Source organism: Aedes aegypti, chromosome 3, assembly GCF_002204515.2.
Source record: "Aedes aegypti strain LVP_AGWG chromosome 3, AaegL5.0 Primary Assembly, whole genome shotgun sequence".
NCBI classification, from domain to species: Eukaryota; Metazoa; Arthropoda; class Insecta; order Diptera; family Culicidae; genus Aedes; species Aedes aegypti.
In genome coordinates this window covers 45134711-45152581 of record NC_035109.1, presented here as the reverse complement: position 1 = coordinate 45152581, position 17871 = coordinate 45134711, and the positions used below count along the sequence as shown (strand labels likewise).

General features: G+C 38.9%; 2 protein-coding genes across 2 annotated transcripts in view; one reads left to right on the top strand and one right to left on the bottom strand.

Annotated features, from left to right (window-relative positions):
- Nucleotides 1-17871, bottom strand: part of LOC5575629 (transport and Golgi organization protein 2) — a 208179-nt gene that overhangs the window by 128793 nt on the left and 61515 nt on the right. The window lies entirely within an intron of this gene.
- Nucleotides 15395-17871, top strand: part of LOC5568146 — a 42055-nt gene continuing 39578 nt past the window's right edge. The window contains exon 1 of the mRNA XM_001652042.2: nt 15395-15853. Coding sequence (XP_001652092.1) covers nt 15663-15853 — 191 coding nt within the window. The 5' untranslated portion in view covers nt 15395-15662. The remainder of the gene's footprint in view (nt 15854-17871) is intronic.

The window sequence follows — 17871 nt, the reverse complement described above, 5'->3', positions numbered from 1 at the left end:
GTAAGTAACAAGCAACAAGTAACAGAATGATGATTTTTACAGTACGAGTCGTACATTAGTCCAACGAGGCTTGCCGTGTTGGATAATTACGACGAGTGCTGCAAAAATCGAGTTCTGCACCGAGTTGTGTAAAACATTTTTTTGCAAGTTCATGAAAGATTACTTGAGGAGTAATTTCAAAACTATAGTTATATAAAATACATGCGCTTTTCAGAAATGTCATGTTTCTGAAAAGCGTTGCATAATGAACCATACCGTAACTAAAATGCGTTGCGTAGTAAGTAATCACCAAACGCTTTTCAGTTAGGTAATAATTTCATATGACAATGCGGGAAAGTAGGCCGTTCCATAACGGGTTGGCGTGATGAAAAACAGCCAATTATGATGAGAAATTGCATAAAAATACATATTTTGCAATCTTGTTGAAGACCACTTGAGGTTATCAGAAATCAAATCGGATATCATTCAACATTATTATTCAATTTCTGCTAATTGTTGTGTAATGGTTCATTAAGCAATTTGAAACAGTTGCGTAATGAAAAACCGTTGCACAATAGACATTACGCCACTGATTTCAGTTGCTTATAATATTACGACACTGCATAATTCAGTGCAGAAAAGAAGGCCGTTCTATGACAGACTGGCGTGATGAAAAATAAACTATTAAGATGAGAAACTGCAAAAAATAATTTTGTATACGAAATTTTGTACACAATCAACTCTCGATAATTCGTATCCTGATATCGAATTAGAGAACCATAGTAAAAGTTGATTTTCATGCTCGTCATTCGTTTTAGCAGCAATATGGATATTGCAGCTCGCAATTTCAGAAAAGAATCTCCAAATCTCTCAATTTCAGAAAAGAATTGCAGCTCGCAATTCAGAAAAGAATCACCATATGCGCCGACACGACATACAGAAAGTATGCTGATAGTTTTTCAGATGCGTCAATGCAACACAAACTGATTTTCATCAATATGAAATTGTGACATGATTTAGCAACGTCGACGCGTACAAATTTCGTACATATTGAAAGGGAACCGAAACGTTTTAAAAAAAAAGCACTAACGAAATTTGGTCACCGATGTAACTTACAGCACTAAATAATTCAGTTCAGGAAAGTGGGCCGTTTTATGAGAGAGTGATGAAAAACAGCCCATGGCGATAAGAAATTGTAAACAAAGGTATACTCATATGAAATGTGCAATTACTTATTGTCGTACGGAAATTTCGATTTTTACTGCAATTGTTTTTACTGTTACTGGTTGCCTAAGATACGTGCAAAGAATTTTCTAAGTTTTATGGAAGCATGCTGAATCATTTGAATTTTAGGTAACAGTGACTCAGTTTTTAGGATTCTAAGAACCTTCTTCATCCTCGTGAACATAACAAATATTAAAGGATGTTGATTTGTAGATCGTGGTCCACCTTCCTCCGACAGATTCTCCCAGAAGAAACATCGTCTAATCATCAAAAACCGGTATAATTTGAAATCCTGAACAAATGTATTGCAACGAATTTGAATGCTCGATAAGTATTGTACTCATAGAAAAAGGTTGTGCCCCGAATGACCGTTTTCCCCGAATTCCACTTCCTGGAAAAGTAATGCAGCTACTATAGGTTCAAAAATAGTCTTCAGTGACAGTGTGGGGAACTAGATAGAACGATACAAAATCAAAAAAGGGGCCTTCCTTAGCCGAGTGGTTAGAGTCCGCGGCTACAAAGCAAATCCATGCTAAAGGTGTCTGGGTTCGAATCCCGGTCGGTCCAGGATCTTTTCGTAATGGAAATTTCCTTGACTTCCCTGGGCATAGAGTATAATCGTACCTGTCACACGATGTACGAATGCAAAAATGGTAAATTTGGCAAATAAAGCTCTCAGTTAATAACTGTGGAAGTGCTCGGAAGCTGAGAAGCAGGCTCTGTCCCGGTGAGGACGTAAATGCCAAAAAGAAGAAGCAGGTCATTCGGGGAACGGTTGTTCGAAGAAATGACGTTCGGTGCACGATTTTCTGGGAAAAACTGCACAATCACAGAAAATGTTATAATTTAATTTTTGGTGTGCCTTTATATTGCGGCGCTCATGTTCAATCCACATTCGACGTCGGTGGTTATGCACAGAGGAGTACCAGCAAAACAAACGCAACGTGAAAATTCAAGTAGGATTGAATTTTCTTTCTTTAAGATTTTTTTTTATTTTTTCGTTCTTCAAATGTTTCAAATTTGCTAAAGCTGCAAAATTTCGTGATTTTTATTATTTCTGCGACAGTATATTGACATTATCAGATAATCGCGTTTTGTGGATTTTTCCTGCCATTTACAATAATACTTCAAACCTGTACAATTACAGCTTGAATACCTAATTACCGCCACACAAAACATGTGAGAGAGTTCTTGGTGGAACGCACGTGAAAGAATCCAACATGTTGCCATTCAACAGGCGGGTTATGGGCCCACCGCCGGGGGAGAATGGAGCGCGCGTTTGCTTATTATGAAAATGGGTGTGAAGCAAAACCGGGTGATAAATATGTCAGTGCAGTATCCAAGCATGCTTTGTGGCGGCGGCGGCTGCCTTTGCATGCATGCGATTGGTTACACATCAGAGAGATAGAGAGAATGCATAGTAGCGGAGAGTGTGCTTTCGAGAGATCGTTTGGATTCAAACACGCGTTCCTATGGACGGTTAGGAGGATCCTATGCGCGTGTATGAATGTAGGGTAGCCATAAAACCGGTGTGGTAGCGGCGTTAATGTTCAAGGTCATCTAGTTTCTTTTGCGCCACACTTCGGCACCCCTCACCCCACTTGATGCTTCTACGCGTCGTTTGCGCTTAGTGGCTTCTAATATTTTTTGTTTCGTTTCTTTCTCCGTGCATTTGTTAGCGATAATGAGCTGGCAGATGGATGAGTTTAGATTGCGTTTTCGAGTTGGTGATGCATTTTAGAAGCCGGTTTTGGCGAAACAATTTTTATGCGTTGACACGTGTTCGTTCCTTGTTTGTTGTGTTTGTTTGCATTAGGTAAAAGTTAGATACATTTATTTTTAAATATGCAATACAATAGATCAGTCTCTTTGAAGGCGAAGACTTCAAATTGTAGCTTCTACGTCAGATAAACGCTGGAAAATAATTCTCGCTTAGTTAATTATCTTGCCCTAAAAGCCATTGGTAGTCGCGTGTGTAGCTTGGTGTTTTTAAGCAAATGGATGGTTGAAGATAAAAAACTATCACAATTTGATTAGATACAGAAGGATCTTCTCTTCATCGTAAAATTAAAAAAAAAACGTGTAAATGCATTCGTTTGCCCAGTCAAAACAGGCTACACACTTGGTTACCAATGGCTTTTAGGAAGAGATCATATGTTATGTGAGAATCAACCCATTGACGGCAATCGAGGCTTTGCTGTGAAACCATCTTAATTTCGGACAACGGAATTAGCGACGCAATAACGGAAAATCCAAGGGAAGTATTACAGAAAATTAATGCTTCATGATGCTTTCAGAATCGCTTTCCAATGTTTTCAAAATAGCATGAGGAAATGATTTTTGAGTTTTGATCAGTGGAAATGAAATGTTCAATTAATCATCAATTAAAAAATGTTTATTTTTTTAAATAAATTGGTATCATATACATAGATATACACCGTAACATAAAGCAAACATTCTAAGTGCATGACAGCTTCTTCTTCTTCTTCTTCTTCTTCTTCTTCTTCTTGGCGTTACGTCTCCACTGGGACAGAGCCTGCTTCTCACTTTGTGTTCTTATGAGCATTTCCACGATTATTAACTGAGAGCTTTCATTGCCAAAGTTGCAATTTTCGCATTCGTATATCGTGTGACAGGTACGATGATACTCTATGCCCAGGGAAGTCAAGGATATTTCCTTTACGAAAAGATTCTGGACCGACCGGGAATCGAACCCAGACACCTTCAGCATGGCTTTGCTTTGTAGCCGTGGACTCTAACCACTTGGCTAAGGAAGGCCCCTAATGACAGCTTATATTGCTTATATTGTGCAACAAAAACAATTTATCACATTGAAAGTAAATTCGAATATCCGCCACAATAAAACTTTAAACGTTGGATGTTTTCATGACAGATGCAATACATCTACAGTCGACTCTCCACATCTCGATGTTCTACATCTCGATATATCTCCCTATGTCGATGATTTCTTTCGGTCCCTCCATGCTGCATACATTTTCACTCTCCATACATCGATATCCTCCTTATCTCAATATCTCGATGTGGTTTTCATTCCCGATTTTCTCTTCGTATGTCGACATGCCCATTATCAAAGGTTACTTGGGATTCGACACAATTTGCGAAGACAAAATGACGTCTGTTTGTTTTTCATATTCCTGGTAACGGAGTGAGTCGCAATCTAGTATTCATTAAAAATTTGTTCTATGTCTCGATCTCTCCTTATCTCGATGGTCCCTTCGGTATGGAGATGTGGAGAGTCGATTGTAAAACCCCATGTTACTTCAGGAAATCCGTTCTTGATATGCTTTCAGAATTTGTTTGGAAAGCCTCAAGAATTCATAGAAGATGTTTCTAATATCCATCATGATGCTATAAGCATTTTCATAATTTGTAATATACAAAGACTGCTTTCTGAATTTGAATAAAACTTCAATAAACAAAATAAAAAAAATACTAAAATTAAAAAAACAATCATTGCAGCATCCGATTATAATCCTTCTAGTATGGTTTGACAATCCTTGGAGAATGTTTTCAGAATACTTAAAGTATACACTTTGATACATAATATTTAAGGGCCACTCATAAAAACATACAAAAGTGTTTTCTGCCCATAACTGCATATTTGTCACATTCAACATTTTTACGATTTAGAGTTAATACTGTGAAGCGTCATCAAATCATCAATAGGGGAAATGGGGGTAAAATGAACACCCTAACCAATTTTGATGTTTTATTGATTATGAAGGTGTCAAATTCTTTTTAAATTGCTCAGAAATAAATGTTCGTGAACGTCACGAATGGAGAACGACCGAAACATCTGTTTCTGAGCAGCAAAAAGTAATCGATGAATCACCCCCTGTTCGTCGATGAGATAAACGCCCAAAAGTGTGAGAAAGGGATCTACTAATGAAGGTGCAATGGCGTTGTACCTTCTTCCGCCTCATCTTGGGTATAAGAGATGGACTGACGCAAGGTGAATTCCTCTTTCTGCTGCAATCCGTGTGACGTCATAGAAGTGGACTATCCAATATACCGTGCAAGTTTTTTGAATTAGTGTATTAAGAGTTAAGTTTAAAAAGTTAATTAGTAAATATACCATGTCAGAATTCAATGAAATACACTTTCGTATTAAGTAAATCGCGTGTGTTGAAGAACGTTCTCGCTACTCTGAGAAACCCAACTGTCTGTGTCCGGCTCTACACCAGTTCAAGTCTCCTCTGTGACCGTTAGTGCCTGATTTCCAAAACGGTAGAACCGCTGCTCTCTCCTGATCCAACAATAAAGAAGGATGTTTATGCAATGTAACAAGTTGAAATATTGTGATGGAAATAGAATTTTATTAACATTATTGTAATATTGAAAATTTCTTTCCACATATATAAATATAATCGCATTACAGTCACGTTGAGATTATACATGAGGCTCATAATTTATTGGCCATTAAATTTCTATCATAATTATTTTTTCGGTTTACCCAATACACTAGATGAGCTGTCCAAAATTTCAGCTTCATACAAGTATTGTTGAGTTCTCGGTATTTTTTTTTTAATTTTAGATTCTTCCCATACTGAAGAAAAATGCACACTTGGTACTCAATTTACTCAATGTCTACTTTTGTCGAATGTTACAAATATGCAGTTATGGGCAGTTTTGTCCATATCTTTTTTTTGTCCATGTGATTCAATTCCAAAAGTCAACGGCATATTCAAAAGTAACTTAATGGCGCATACATCATTAGTAGAATACAGCTACAATTAATAATGAAATTTTCTTGCCTTTTCGGAAAAACAAACAGATCGCATTGCTTGAGAAGTATGTATGTCAAACGTTCAGATTTGTTTGTCTGAATAATGAATCTATATAAATAAAAATGAAATGGTGTTTGTATGTCACGAAATGGCTTACAAACGGGTCAACGGATTTGAATGATTCTTTCTCAGTTTTGTTCGTCAAGGGTTCCGACGTGTTTGTGTCCCAGGATATTCACCGGGAAAGTTTAAAAAACGAGCGCGAACGAAACTGTCATTTTATATAGGACGATCATAAGCGTTTTTCAACAACCTACTTGATGGCAAGACGAAGTTTGCCGGGACCACTAGTCTATCTATATAAATAAAAATGGAATGATGTTTGTATATCACGAAATAGCTTGAGAACGAGTGTTTGGACTTACATGATTCTTTCATTGTTGAATTCGTCCAGAGCTTCGACGTGTTTGTACGTAGAATAAAATTAAGGAAGTCTTCGGAATAGTGTGGAAAACGGGAGAAAACTAATCTGACATTTTCTACACGGGACTTGCATAGCGTTTTCAACAGCCTACTTGATGGCAAGACGAAGTTTGCCGGGACCACTAGTAATAAATAAAAATTGTAAAAAAACGTAGCTGTAAGCAGTTTGCACAAATTCGTAGATCACATTATCCCAGACCGTTATATGAGAGGTGGTTTCTCCCCGACCGTTACCAAAAGTATACAGATAATTGAAACAAATGAAATTGACGCATACGCCAATTGCCGAAATATGTCTTGACCACGTCCTTGCGAAAGCTGAGTGATAGGAACAACAATTCATTGAATACTAACGTAAAACCAACTGAAAATTTGCCTGATTGTTTTCTGAAATCTGCGTACGCAGACGTTGTTCAACGATCTAACTAATAGAGTGTATGTGAGTTGCAGAGACCTCTATATCTTTTCATAAGTATTACGTGAGGTGGGGTTGACAAAGGTCAAAGGATACGTTTGGTAGACGTTCTGGCAATATACAGGTACTAGTAATCAATTGACTACAGGTCGGGACAAGCCAAAACCTTGTCCAATTCGTCACTCTTCTCTCAATAGAATGTCTGTCAAAACAATTGAAATAGGAGTCGCAAAATAGAACCTACAAGTTTGGGGCCCATTACGAAACACAGCAACATTGCAATACACTGCCAACACTTTATTGTAAGGCGTAGTTACCAAAAAAATCCGGAGTTTTATTTTGTCCTCAATTCAGAACTGGTTCATAATCCGAACACTTGATTTTGTATGAATATTTAGTCGAAATATTTCACTGAAATATGGCGTCCAATTTCTAACAAATTGTGTTCATTTGCAAATCAATTTTAATCACTCTATTCTCTCTCTGTAATACTTGCATACAAGTTGGTGGAGGGTGGTGGAAAAGTGGGTTGTATTATATATGCATGCATTATGGGTGGCCTAGGGGTAAGGATAGGGAAAAAGAAGAAGAATAAGAAAAATAAAAAAGCGTTTATTACCAAAACAGTGCTTTCAGGAGCCACGATGTTAACATACCCCAAGCAGCACGCGAAACATCTTTCAAAAAGATGCTTTCCCAAAAAAGGTTTCAAATATGTATCAATAAAAGCATTTATACTCAAGTAACTAAGCAGAACTTTAATTCGTCCTGCGTGCCATTTTAGTGCTGTTGCACAGCTGGCATGCCCTATATTAGCCGTATAATAGCCCCCTTAGCTCAAAAAAGCGAATTAGCGAGCTAGTGGTTACTTGGATAACTTACCTAGCTTTAGTTCCGTTGCATATTAATATGAAATTCTAATTATCTTTTATTTCCGTTATTGAGCATCTGAGACTTGAATTCATTGTATTCAAGTAGCATTTCAATGCCCACAAATCAAGAAGAATCATCTCTGTTACATGGAAGTTGTACTAACCCAAGCCGAACAGTTTATATAAACTCGAGAATAAAATTATCTCTTGCAACTAATCCGAGTTGTCAATGGTTGAAAATATGACTTACAATTGTATTGAATAGCGACGCAAAAATCGCAAGAGGCGGAGTCTATTTTCAACATATTTAAGTTATATCTAAATTGCTTATTTGTTGCAAAAAAATACTTGAGAGAAAAAAAAATGAAAACAGAAATATGAACGAGAATCAAACTTCCGTCCTCAAGACCACCAATCTTCTCCTCTACTCACTACTCCACAAGCTCTTCGAACAATCGCTTCGCCAATGCACTATAAAAGCGACCACATGCCCCATTAATCAAAGCTTGTTGCTTATAACTTTACTGCACTCTTCGGAATACAAGTTCATTACTGGCAAAATTAGACCACACCTGAAAAAATCTAAATTTTTCGCAAAAACTTCCGCGCAACACATGAGAAACACCATTTGAACAAACAAACTGTTGCTAGACCATGTTTTCGTTGTTAGATGATACGTAAGGTGCAACTCAACCATATCGCAACTGGATTGAAACAGATAAACTTCTAGCTGTCATACACGTAGTTTAGTGCAACTTTCTCGCAACTGGGATGAATCTTCTTGAGTTGTGGGTATGGGAACGAAAATTTAATGCATGTTGCGGATGCTTTAAATGAAAGAAATTCGAAACATAACATAGAAACCGGCATTTTGGTAGAAGTTTCAAGAGTTTGTTTGAAAAGTTGCTGAAAACATCTTGATAAACTTGACTTCATTGCTATTTGCAAAGGACATTTGCAGCAAATCTTGTCGTTTCAAAAATGTTGAACGTCAAACAAGGAGTGAAATCCATGTTCATTGGAACGGCAATGAAACTTCATGAGCCTTGATATTGATATGCAACCGAACTAGAACCAGGTAAGTTACAGATGCTTTTATTGATACGCGATTGAAACCATTTTTGAAAAGCATCTCTTTGGAAGATATTTGCGTGCTACTTTGGAAACTACGTGTTTGACAGCAAGAAGATTGTTTGTTTTAATCCACTTTCAATATAGTTGAGTTGTTTAAAGTTGCACGAAAGTTTTTGCTATAACTTCATTATTTTTGAGGCTTGTTCTAATTTCTCTACCCAAGCAACACACTTTATTTCAACTCAATAATAAAACATCTCTTGAAACTAATAAAAGTTCTCAATTTTTGAAAATATCACTTTCACAATTGCATTGCCTAGCAACGCAAGAGGTGGAGCCTGTTTGCAACATATATCTGTTATAGTGGAAATGCTTATTAGTTGCAAAATACAAGAATCGAACATCCGACCTCAAGATCATAAATCTTCTCCTATACGCACTCCTACACATCGAGTAATGGAATATATAGAACAGGTTTGACTGTAGTGTATTTGCAGAGGGGCGAGACCTTTCACTGAAGCCCTGAGGCGCGAACGGAACACTCTGGACCTAAACGGTGAAGAGCTAGTTGCTGTGATATCACGAGCGTGTGATGCTTCCATGCCGAGAAAAGCCCCTCCTAGAGAGAACAGGCCGCCGGTGTATTGGTGGTGCGAATCAATTGCAAATCTTCGAGCAATCTGCCTTCGGGCTAGACGAAGAATGCAACGCGCACGCACAGAAGCACAAAGAGAGGAACGCGGTGCAGCATTCAGAGAGGCAAAGTTGGCTCTCAAAAAGGAAATCAAGAGTCGAAAACGGGCATGCTTTGAAAGCCTATGCGAGAGTGCCAATTCTAGTCCATGGGGTGACGCCTACAGAGTGGTAATGGCTAAGACCAAAGGAGCCATAGCGCCCCAAGAGAAATCGCCCGAGTTGCTGCGATCGATAATCGATGTACTTTTCCCGCACCATCCCATAAGCCCATGGCCCCCAGCGCCGTATGCGGCAGATGAAGAAGAAGAAGTGGCGAGAGTGACGAACGAAGAGCTGGCAGAAGTCGTGAAATCATTCGCGTCAAACAAGGCACCGGGACCCGATGGTATCCCGAATGTTGCCTTAAAAGCGGCAGTGAACACGGATCCGGACATGTTCAGAACCACGATGCAACGCTGCATTGATCAAGGAATCTTCCCGGATGTATGGAAGCGACAGAAATTGGTGCTACTACCAAAGGCGGGGAAACCACCAGGTGACCCGTCGGCGTATAGACCTATCTGTCTACTAGATACGACAGGCAAGTTATTGGAGAGGTTGATTCTCAACAGACTAGTACCGTATACGGAGAGTGCGGACGGCCTGTCCAACAACCAGTTTGGATTCAGAAAAGGTAAATCTACTCTGGACGCCATCCAGTCGGTCGTTCAAACAGCTGAGGTGGCAATCGAGCATAAAAGGAGCGGCATCCGTTACTGCGCGGTTGTCACTCTGGATGTGAAGAATGCGTTCAACAGCGCAAGCTGGGAAGCAATAGCACACGCGCTTCACCGCCTCAAGGTACCGGTGCAGTTGTGTAAGCTTCTAGAAAGCTATTTTGATGGTAGGATTCTACTGTATGACACAGAGGAGGGGCAGAAAAGCGTTCGAATTACCGCGGGAGTACCTCAAGGTTCAATCCTGGGCCCGCTGTTATGGAATGCGATGTACGATGACGTACTGAGGCTGCCCCTTCCGACGGGTGTTAAGATTGTTGGCTTCGCCGACGATATCACCCTAGTGGTCTATGGTGAATCGATGGAGGAAGTAGAGTTGACAGCAGCGCACTCTATTTCCCTGGTTGAGGAATGGATGAAGTCTAGGAAACTAGGACTGGCCCGTCACAAGACTGAGGTGGTGGTGGTCAACAACCGCAAGTCCGAGCAACGGGCGCTTATCTCGGTAGGTGATTGCACCATAGAGTCCAAACGATCCCTTAGGCATCTTGGGGTAATGATCGATGACAAGCTGAGCTTCGCTAGCCACGTTGAATATGCCTGTAAAAGGGCATCTACGGCTATAGCGGCGCTTTCGAGGATGATGTCTAACAGCTCTGCTGTAATTGCCAGCAAACGCAAGCTGCTGGCAAGCGTGGCGCTATCCATACTAAGGTATGGAGGACCAATCTGGTCAAAAGCGCTTAGAACGAACAGAAACCTAAAGCGGTTGGAAAGCACGTACAGGATAATGTGCTTAAGAGTAGCAAGTGCATACCGGACGGCATCTAAAGAGGCCGTGTGCATCATAGCCGGGATGACGCCCATCGGGCTCATCATCAAGGAAGATGCTCAATGCTTCAACCAAAGGGGTACCAGAGGAGTCCGCGACACGTGTAAAGAGGAAACGCTCAGAAGCTGGCAGCAGGAATGGGATAACTCCACTAAGGGTAGATGGACCCATCGGCTAATACCAAATGTGTCAGATTGGTATGGTAGAAGCCATGGGGAAGTGAACTTCCACCTGACGCAGTTTCTGTCAGGACATGGTTGCTATAGACAGTACCTGCATAGGTTCGGGCACTCAGAATCTCCTGCGTGCCCCAATTGTGCTGGTGTAGAGGAAACAGCGGAGCATGTCGTGTTCGATTGCCCCCGTTTCATTGTTGTGAGAGGTCGCATGCTCACTACATGCGGAGGGGACACGTCCCCCGACAATATTATAGAGAGAATGTGTGCGGATGCCGAGTGCTGGAATGCAGTAACTACGGCTGTCACTCACATTATGTTAGAATTGCAGCGTCTATGGCGCGCCGACCAAGAGTTGGCTGCAGAGGATTAGCCCTGCCGAGGCTGGTCCCTTGTAACATTGTTTAAGTCGGCTAGGAGAAGCAGTTTGCCTAGGCTACTTCTGCTACACGTGTTGTGCTATATGCACTGGTCCCTTCCCGAAGAAATACCGTAAGGTGGTTCCGGGGAGATGAGGGTCTGAGTCCAAGGGTCATGTCGATGCACTGTTCACCACTTGAGCAATTCTAAATGAATTGCTCATGCACAGTGCATAGGCTGGTTTTAGCGGGTCGTCGTTGGTGCGTCATCCCCGCATTCCCTGAGTTATCTTCTCAGGGGATCTGTTTGCAGATTTCCCCCTTGTAAAAAACAAAAAAAAAAAAAAAGACCTTTCACATAATGGACGTTCAGCATAAATATAATTAAAGATATGGCTCTTTCAAAGTGCTACCTGTTCTTATATGAAACAGCTTTAGGCGACAGGTGTATTTGAAGGAAGACCTCCTAAAGTGGCTTCTACCTCTCCTGAAGGCTCACGATAGTTTGACGATCTTCTGGCCGGATTTAGTATCATCCTAAGTAACATTGGTAGCTGAGTAAGGACTGTTCATTTTATAAAGTGGACACTTTGTTTATGCTATATCTTTTTTATTTATTGATAACATCGTAATCGGTTTTCTGTGTATCATTGACCTATTATTCTAAAATGCTATGAAAACATAAAATCTTTGAAAATGCTTTTGGTTGAAGAGCTAAATAGTTTTTCCAAAAACTCTTAAAGAAAGCTGTCCGTCAAAGTTTAACATTATTTTTCGCAAAACAAAAATCCTTATTTTTATGAACAAATTGTATGTTTGTATCCTTTACTATTCTACTAAAGTTAAAGCTTTAAAAATATCAATTATATTCCACCATTCTATGACATTAGGTAACTTTAGTGATTTACCCATTTATGGCCAAATTTGCTGATACACCATCCTTTCACTCCCAGCAAAAGAGAAAAGTAAAAAGCGTGTTCAAAACTAGTTTGGATTACTAAAGAAACTATATTAGTATAAACGAAAGCTAAATCGTGAGATTAAACTACAGTCTTAAGTATAAATTTTACTGTTTATGGTAGTTTTACTAAAAAGTCTCATACTTTTAAAATCATGTACGCATATTTATCGATCTACAATTGAAAACAGTTTTCTCCGAATTTTTCAATTGGTAATCTCAGAAACACATATTATGAAAATAATATGTGGAAAATATAATCGATTTTATTACAGCAGTGTTGCCAATTTGGATGATTGTCAATGTACTTTGATAGGTCTTCTAAGAATAAAACAATTGTGTTTCTGTTGTGGTTTGAATGTGACGTGGGGACTTACTAAGTAACTCTATGAAGGCGTAAGTTATTTTTCATATTAATACTATATTAGGACTTCAGTCAGGACGTACTCTTACACAAAAAATTCTACTCATATCAATTCCCATCAAATTAAAAAAAAAACTTCTTTAAAAATATACGGGAAAATTGATTTTATTATATCTGTAAAATTGTTGCTCTAAAAACAACTTGATTTTTTCCATCAGGCTTCTGATTGATGATGCTTTCGAAGAACAAGCCTTTTTTGAAAATAGAAAATATAAATTATTGTTGTTCCATATTCGTGTGAAATTTAATTATTTTGGAGAAGTTTTATTATCACAACATTGTACAATACTAGTCGTACGATGTGCAAAAAACCGATTGAAATTTCATTGATTAATAAGAAAGATACAGCATGCACAAGGTGTCCACTTTGTAAAATGAACAGTCCTTAACAGATTATTCAGCAAAAATGCTATTTACACAGCCCAATTTCAACTGAATAAACTGTTATCCGCCTACCAATGTTACCTGGGATCAGGGCCGGATTTACAAATGTGAGGGTCCAGGGTCAGAAATTTGTGGGGGCCTATTCGAAAAAGCTTTTTCAGTGTTGTAGAATGGACCACAAGATAGTTTTTTGAAACGTTTTCGGTCAAGGTGATCTTATTGGTTGTACCACTTTTCTCAGAATATCTCTTCCCGAATGTTGTTTCTCCGAACTTATCGGTTCCTCCGCATACTTTCGAAGAAGTGGCGTTCGGGGAAATTACATTCGGGGAAAAGAAGCAAAATCGTTCTAATTACCACAAAGCATTTTGAAACTGCTTTGAAACCTTCATAAATGTTATTTGGGCCCAGAAGTTAAAAAAAAACCCTTAAGAAAATGTTTAGTCATAAAATTTTAAAACATTCCATGCACTGGTATTTGAATATAGGAAAAGTTTAGGGTTGAACACATTTTGTAAATTAAATTAGAATTTATATGTTTCACTCTTTAGATTAATCATCTGGACCCTTTCATCAAATGTAACTTAGTACTGCTATTTTAATTAAAGAAATTCCTGGGCTCCGTTGTTAATCAAGGTTTAAAAGTTGTGTGTTTTGTGATATCTAGATATATTGAACCTTTTTCTTAATCCACAGATATATATAAATCGCGTTATAACGTATGCGTCATGAATCGTCTTTAAAAAATCTATCAATGCAGTTGGACACGTGAGGGGAAATTCAATAATCGTAACTTCTATTGCTGTTTGCGTTTGAAGTGCAAATCGCAATCAAAGGACACTTAGCAACTTTGATCCATATCACCGTCAGTCTAGGAAACAAAATCTAAACACTTTTGGTGTTCCCGCATTTGATATTTCCGTTTGTCCAAATCACTTCAATCGGGTGTCTGATGGTCCCACCCAACCCATTTATTTATATGTATATAACCATTGACATATACTCAAAATAAAATCTATCATTTAAAGATCTTACCTCGTATACGCCACAATCGTTTAGTCGAATCGCCATCAAAATCATGGGTGGATATTACGATTAATTCACCCATATGTTCCATTTACACACATTTATTAACAGACAGGCCTGGGTCGGTTTTGATTTATGTATACTGTATACCAAAATTTTCTATAACTTTCATGCTTTCCAATAATATTTTTAACTGATGTTTCCGTCCAACAGGAAAAAATCACATAAGTCGTAAAAGCTTGCCTATTTTTTCTGGCTCACATACTATTTGTATGGAGCTAAAAATTGCTTAAAAACATTAAAATCGATTTTCTCAAAACAATATAAAATCAATGTAAGTGCGAACTATGTCTCACCAAAAATTACAGAAAAGCAATCTACAGATCTATTTTATGAAATAAATAGAAGTGATATCCATTCAATTTGTAATGTCCCCCACCCCTTGAAACAATGATAGAAAAAAAAAAATCAAAATTAGTTCTGGCCTATTAAGAATGGAACGAGCTCACCAACAAGATGCAATTGATCAATAATAAACGGATTCCAATAAAGATGTAAACGAAAGTTTAAAGGTGCAAACTACCATGAGTGATTATTCGCTGTCAATTTTCCTGATTTGGGACTTGGAACAGTATGTGTTTTCAGCGATACTCAAGATTTATCCTCAAAATGAAAATAAGTACTTTATTAGTGAAATTATAGTCATAGTACATATTTTCCATCTGCTAACGGTATGAACACCAAGTTGATCAACACGTGGTCCTGGCTCGGATCCAACAATTCATTCATCAATTCAGCCGCGCAATTTCTCATTGAGAGACGGAGAGAACTTCGAAGACTGACGTTTTGCCACACACTCACAAGCGGTGTGCATTTCGCTTATGTACTTTTTTCCGTACCCATCTCGTCCCAATACAACCACCAAACCACCACCCGGTGGAGACGCTTGATCGCCGGTTGGTAGCTGCTCGAGCTTCGAGTATCTACACGGTGAACTACTGATTCACGGCATCCACTCACAGTCATCAGCTAGCAGCTCTCGCGTGGTGCGGTTTGTTGTTTGGCAGAAAAGCCGGCCGTAGACTATAGAGAGGTACCCACATTATTAAATATCGGCGAATTCATGCGATTTCTGCCAGTAGAGCAGCGCAAGTCGTCTGAGTCATGTCGTGCTGGGGTTCTGCACCACTAGTTTAGTGTGTCTTAGCCCGCGCCAGATTCAAAGTTTTGATCAGCTTAGTGTCTTTTGAGAATTGAGTGTCTAAGAACTTTAGTGAACTGTGGAATTGTGAAGAAATGTCGGTCTTACCGAGAAATGTAACGGAAGCCGTCAAGGAGCACGCGACCTCCCGGGGGATCAAGAATCCCAAGTTCGATATATCTAGTGGGTCCCGGAATGGGGACAGCTATTCGGGCGATGTGTATCGGATTGTGATTTCACCGGACGAAAAGGATGTGGAAGACTGCCGCAACAATAATAGTGACGGGTGAGTAGGTACCTGCCGGCAGTAGTGAACAGAATTGCAGTTTGAATCGCAAACAGTGCGTGTGCATTAAGGTGGCCCATTTTCAAATGAAAAAAAAAAAATTAAACTATAAGAATTATAAGTTACGCCCCCAAACATGTTCACTTGGACCTCCAGAAGCTACTGCGAAAATTCGTCAGGAGCTTGATGTTTGTATGGATAAAATGGACCCAGTATAGGGGAAATCTGTTCCAACCAAATGTTGACGATAAGATGCGCTGTAGCCGATGAAAGTCTTTCGTTAGTGACTTGAAGATTCTTCTATGAATAGAGAAGAGAATGCAACAAGCCTAAAGTGTTTTTGTAAAGAAATAAACAAGTTATGGATCATAGTGAGCACCCTGGATTATTCACTGTAAATTTCCCCTGCATAAAAAATAAATCTTAGTTGCTTCAGTTTAAAAAGGAAAGATGGAATAATATGCACCTCCAAGTAAAAGTTCAATCTGCACTGCAAATTTTGCCAAAAACTATATTCGCATTAAGCTTACAAGTTTCTTTTTATTATTCTTCTTGGTATTATGTATTTTCTGGAGCAGACCCTGCTTCTCCGCTAGTGTTCTTATGAGCGCTTCCACAGTTATTAACTGAGAGCTTTCTTTGCCAAAGTCGCCATTTTTGAATTCGTATATCGTATGGCAGGTACGATGATACTCTATGCCCAGGGAAGTCAAGAAAATATCCATTACTAAAAGATCCTGGACCGACGAGAATCGAACCCAGACACCTCCAGCATGGCTTTGCTTTGTAGCCGCGTACTTTACCCACTTGACTAAGGAAGGCCCCGTTTTTTATAAAAGTTTCTAGGGTCTAAATTGACAAATTACGGGGGTGTAACTTAGAGTTCTCGTGGTTTGTTATGGGCTACCCTAATGTGCATCTTCTGGATCGAAAAACGTGCGCGAACTCTGTCGATGGTCTTATCGGTTGATTTTTTTCGGCGTCGTTCGAAGAAAGAAGACAATACTTTGTGATAACAGGTTGGCAGAGATACTGTTTTCGTACCGAAATATCTGCAGCATGTTCTGGGAAGCACAGAGCCGTACATTGTCTCTCCGGAACAAGTTGTGAATCATGAACGAGTTCTAAAAGTGCCACGCGTATCAGCGCTTTGCAGTCCGGGAGCTATGCATTTAAGCCGGCGATGCAAATCTAATGCGATTTGATGTGGAGCTTAACGTTCGGTAATGTCGCAATAGTAGTGCTGGCTGGATGCATTTCGATGGGCTTGACACGCCCCAAAGGGCGCGCACAGTGCGATACGTAGTCGTTATCGAATAAATGGATCCAGTGGTCATTTCAGAGCGCGAAATCGTAGATAACTGGTTAGAACTAGAGTTGTTGAACCTAGTCTCTGGGATGAATGTTATTACGGCTGTTGATGTTAAATCATGCATTTTGATATAAATTAATGTACAACGATTTTTTATAAATGTTTTAGAAGACGAAATTTCTAATGCTACTGATTGCGGTTAACTAACATGTTCATGAGTGAGATTTACATTTGAGGAGCCCAAAGGCGAAGAGATGAAAGTGACACTTGGTGACTGATTGGTTTTGAGTTAAGTAAACTGAAAAATTTTACTGTTTCCTGACTTTCCCGCAGTATTTTTTGGAGATTTTTCCGTATTATTTCGTAGAAGATTTACTTGCTTTTGTTTTGTTTTCCATACAGTTTGTATGAAATTAGAACTGGCTAAAGATATTTTAAACTAGTTTTTCTCAAAAGCATATATTTGTCACTTACACCTCTTTGCTTCTAGCCCCTTAAATATCAGCTACACTTGTTTTACAATTTTGTATGAAAAGAAAGCAACGTTTGACATAGTATCTCATAAGAAAAAAATATAATAACAATTGATAATTTATACAATGTTGATAGGAATAATACCAGCGTATGACAGTTTCCATAAAAAAATAGTTAACTTTGTTATAGTGTACCTTTGTTCCCTAATAAACAAATATGTCCAATTTTGATA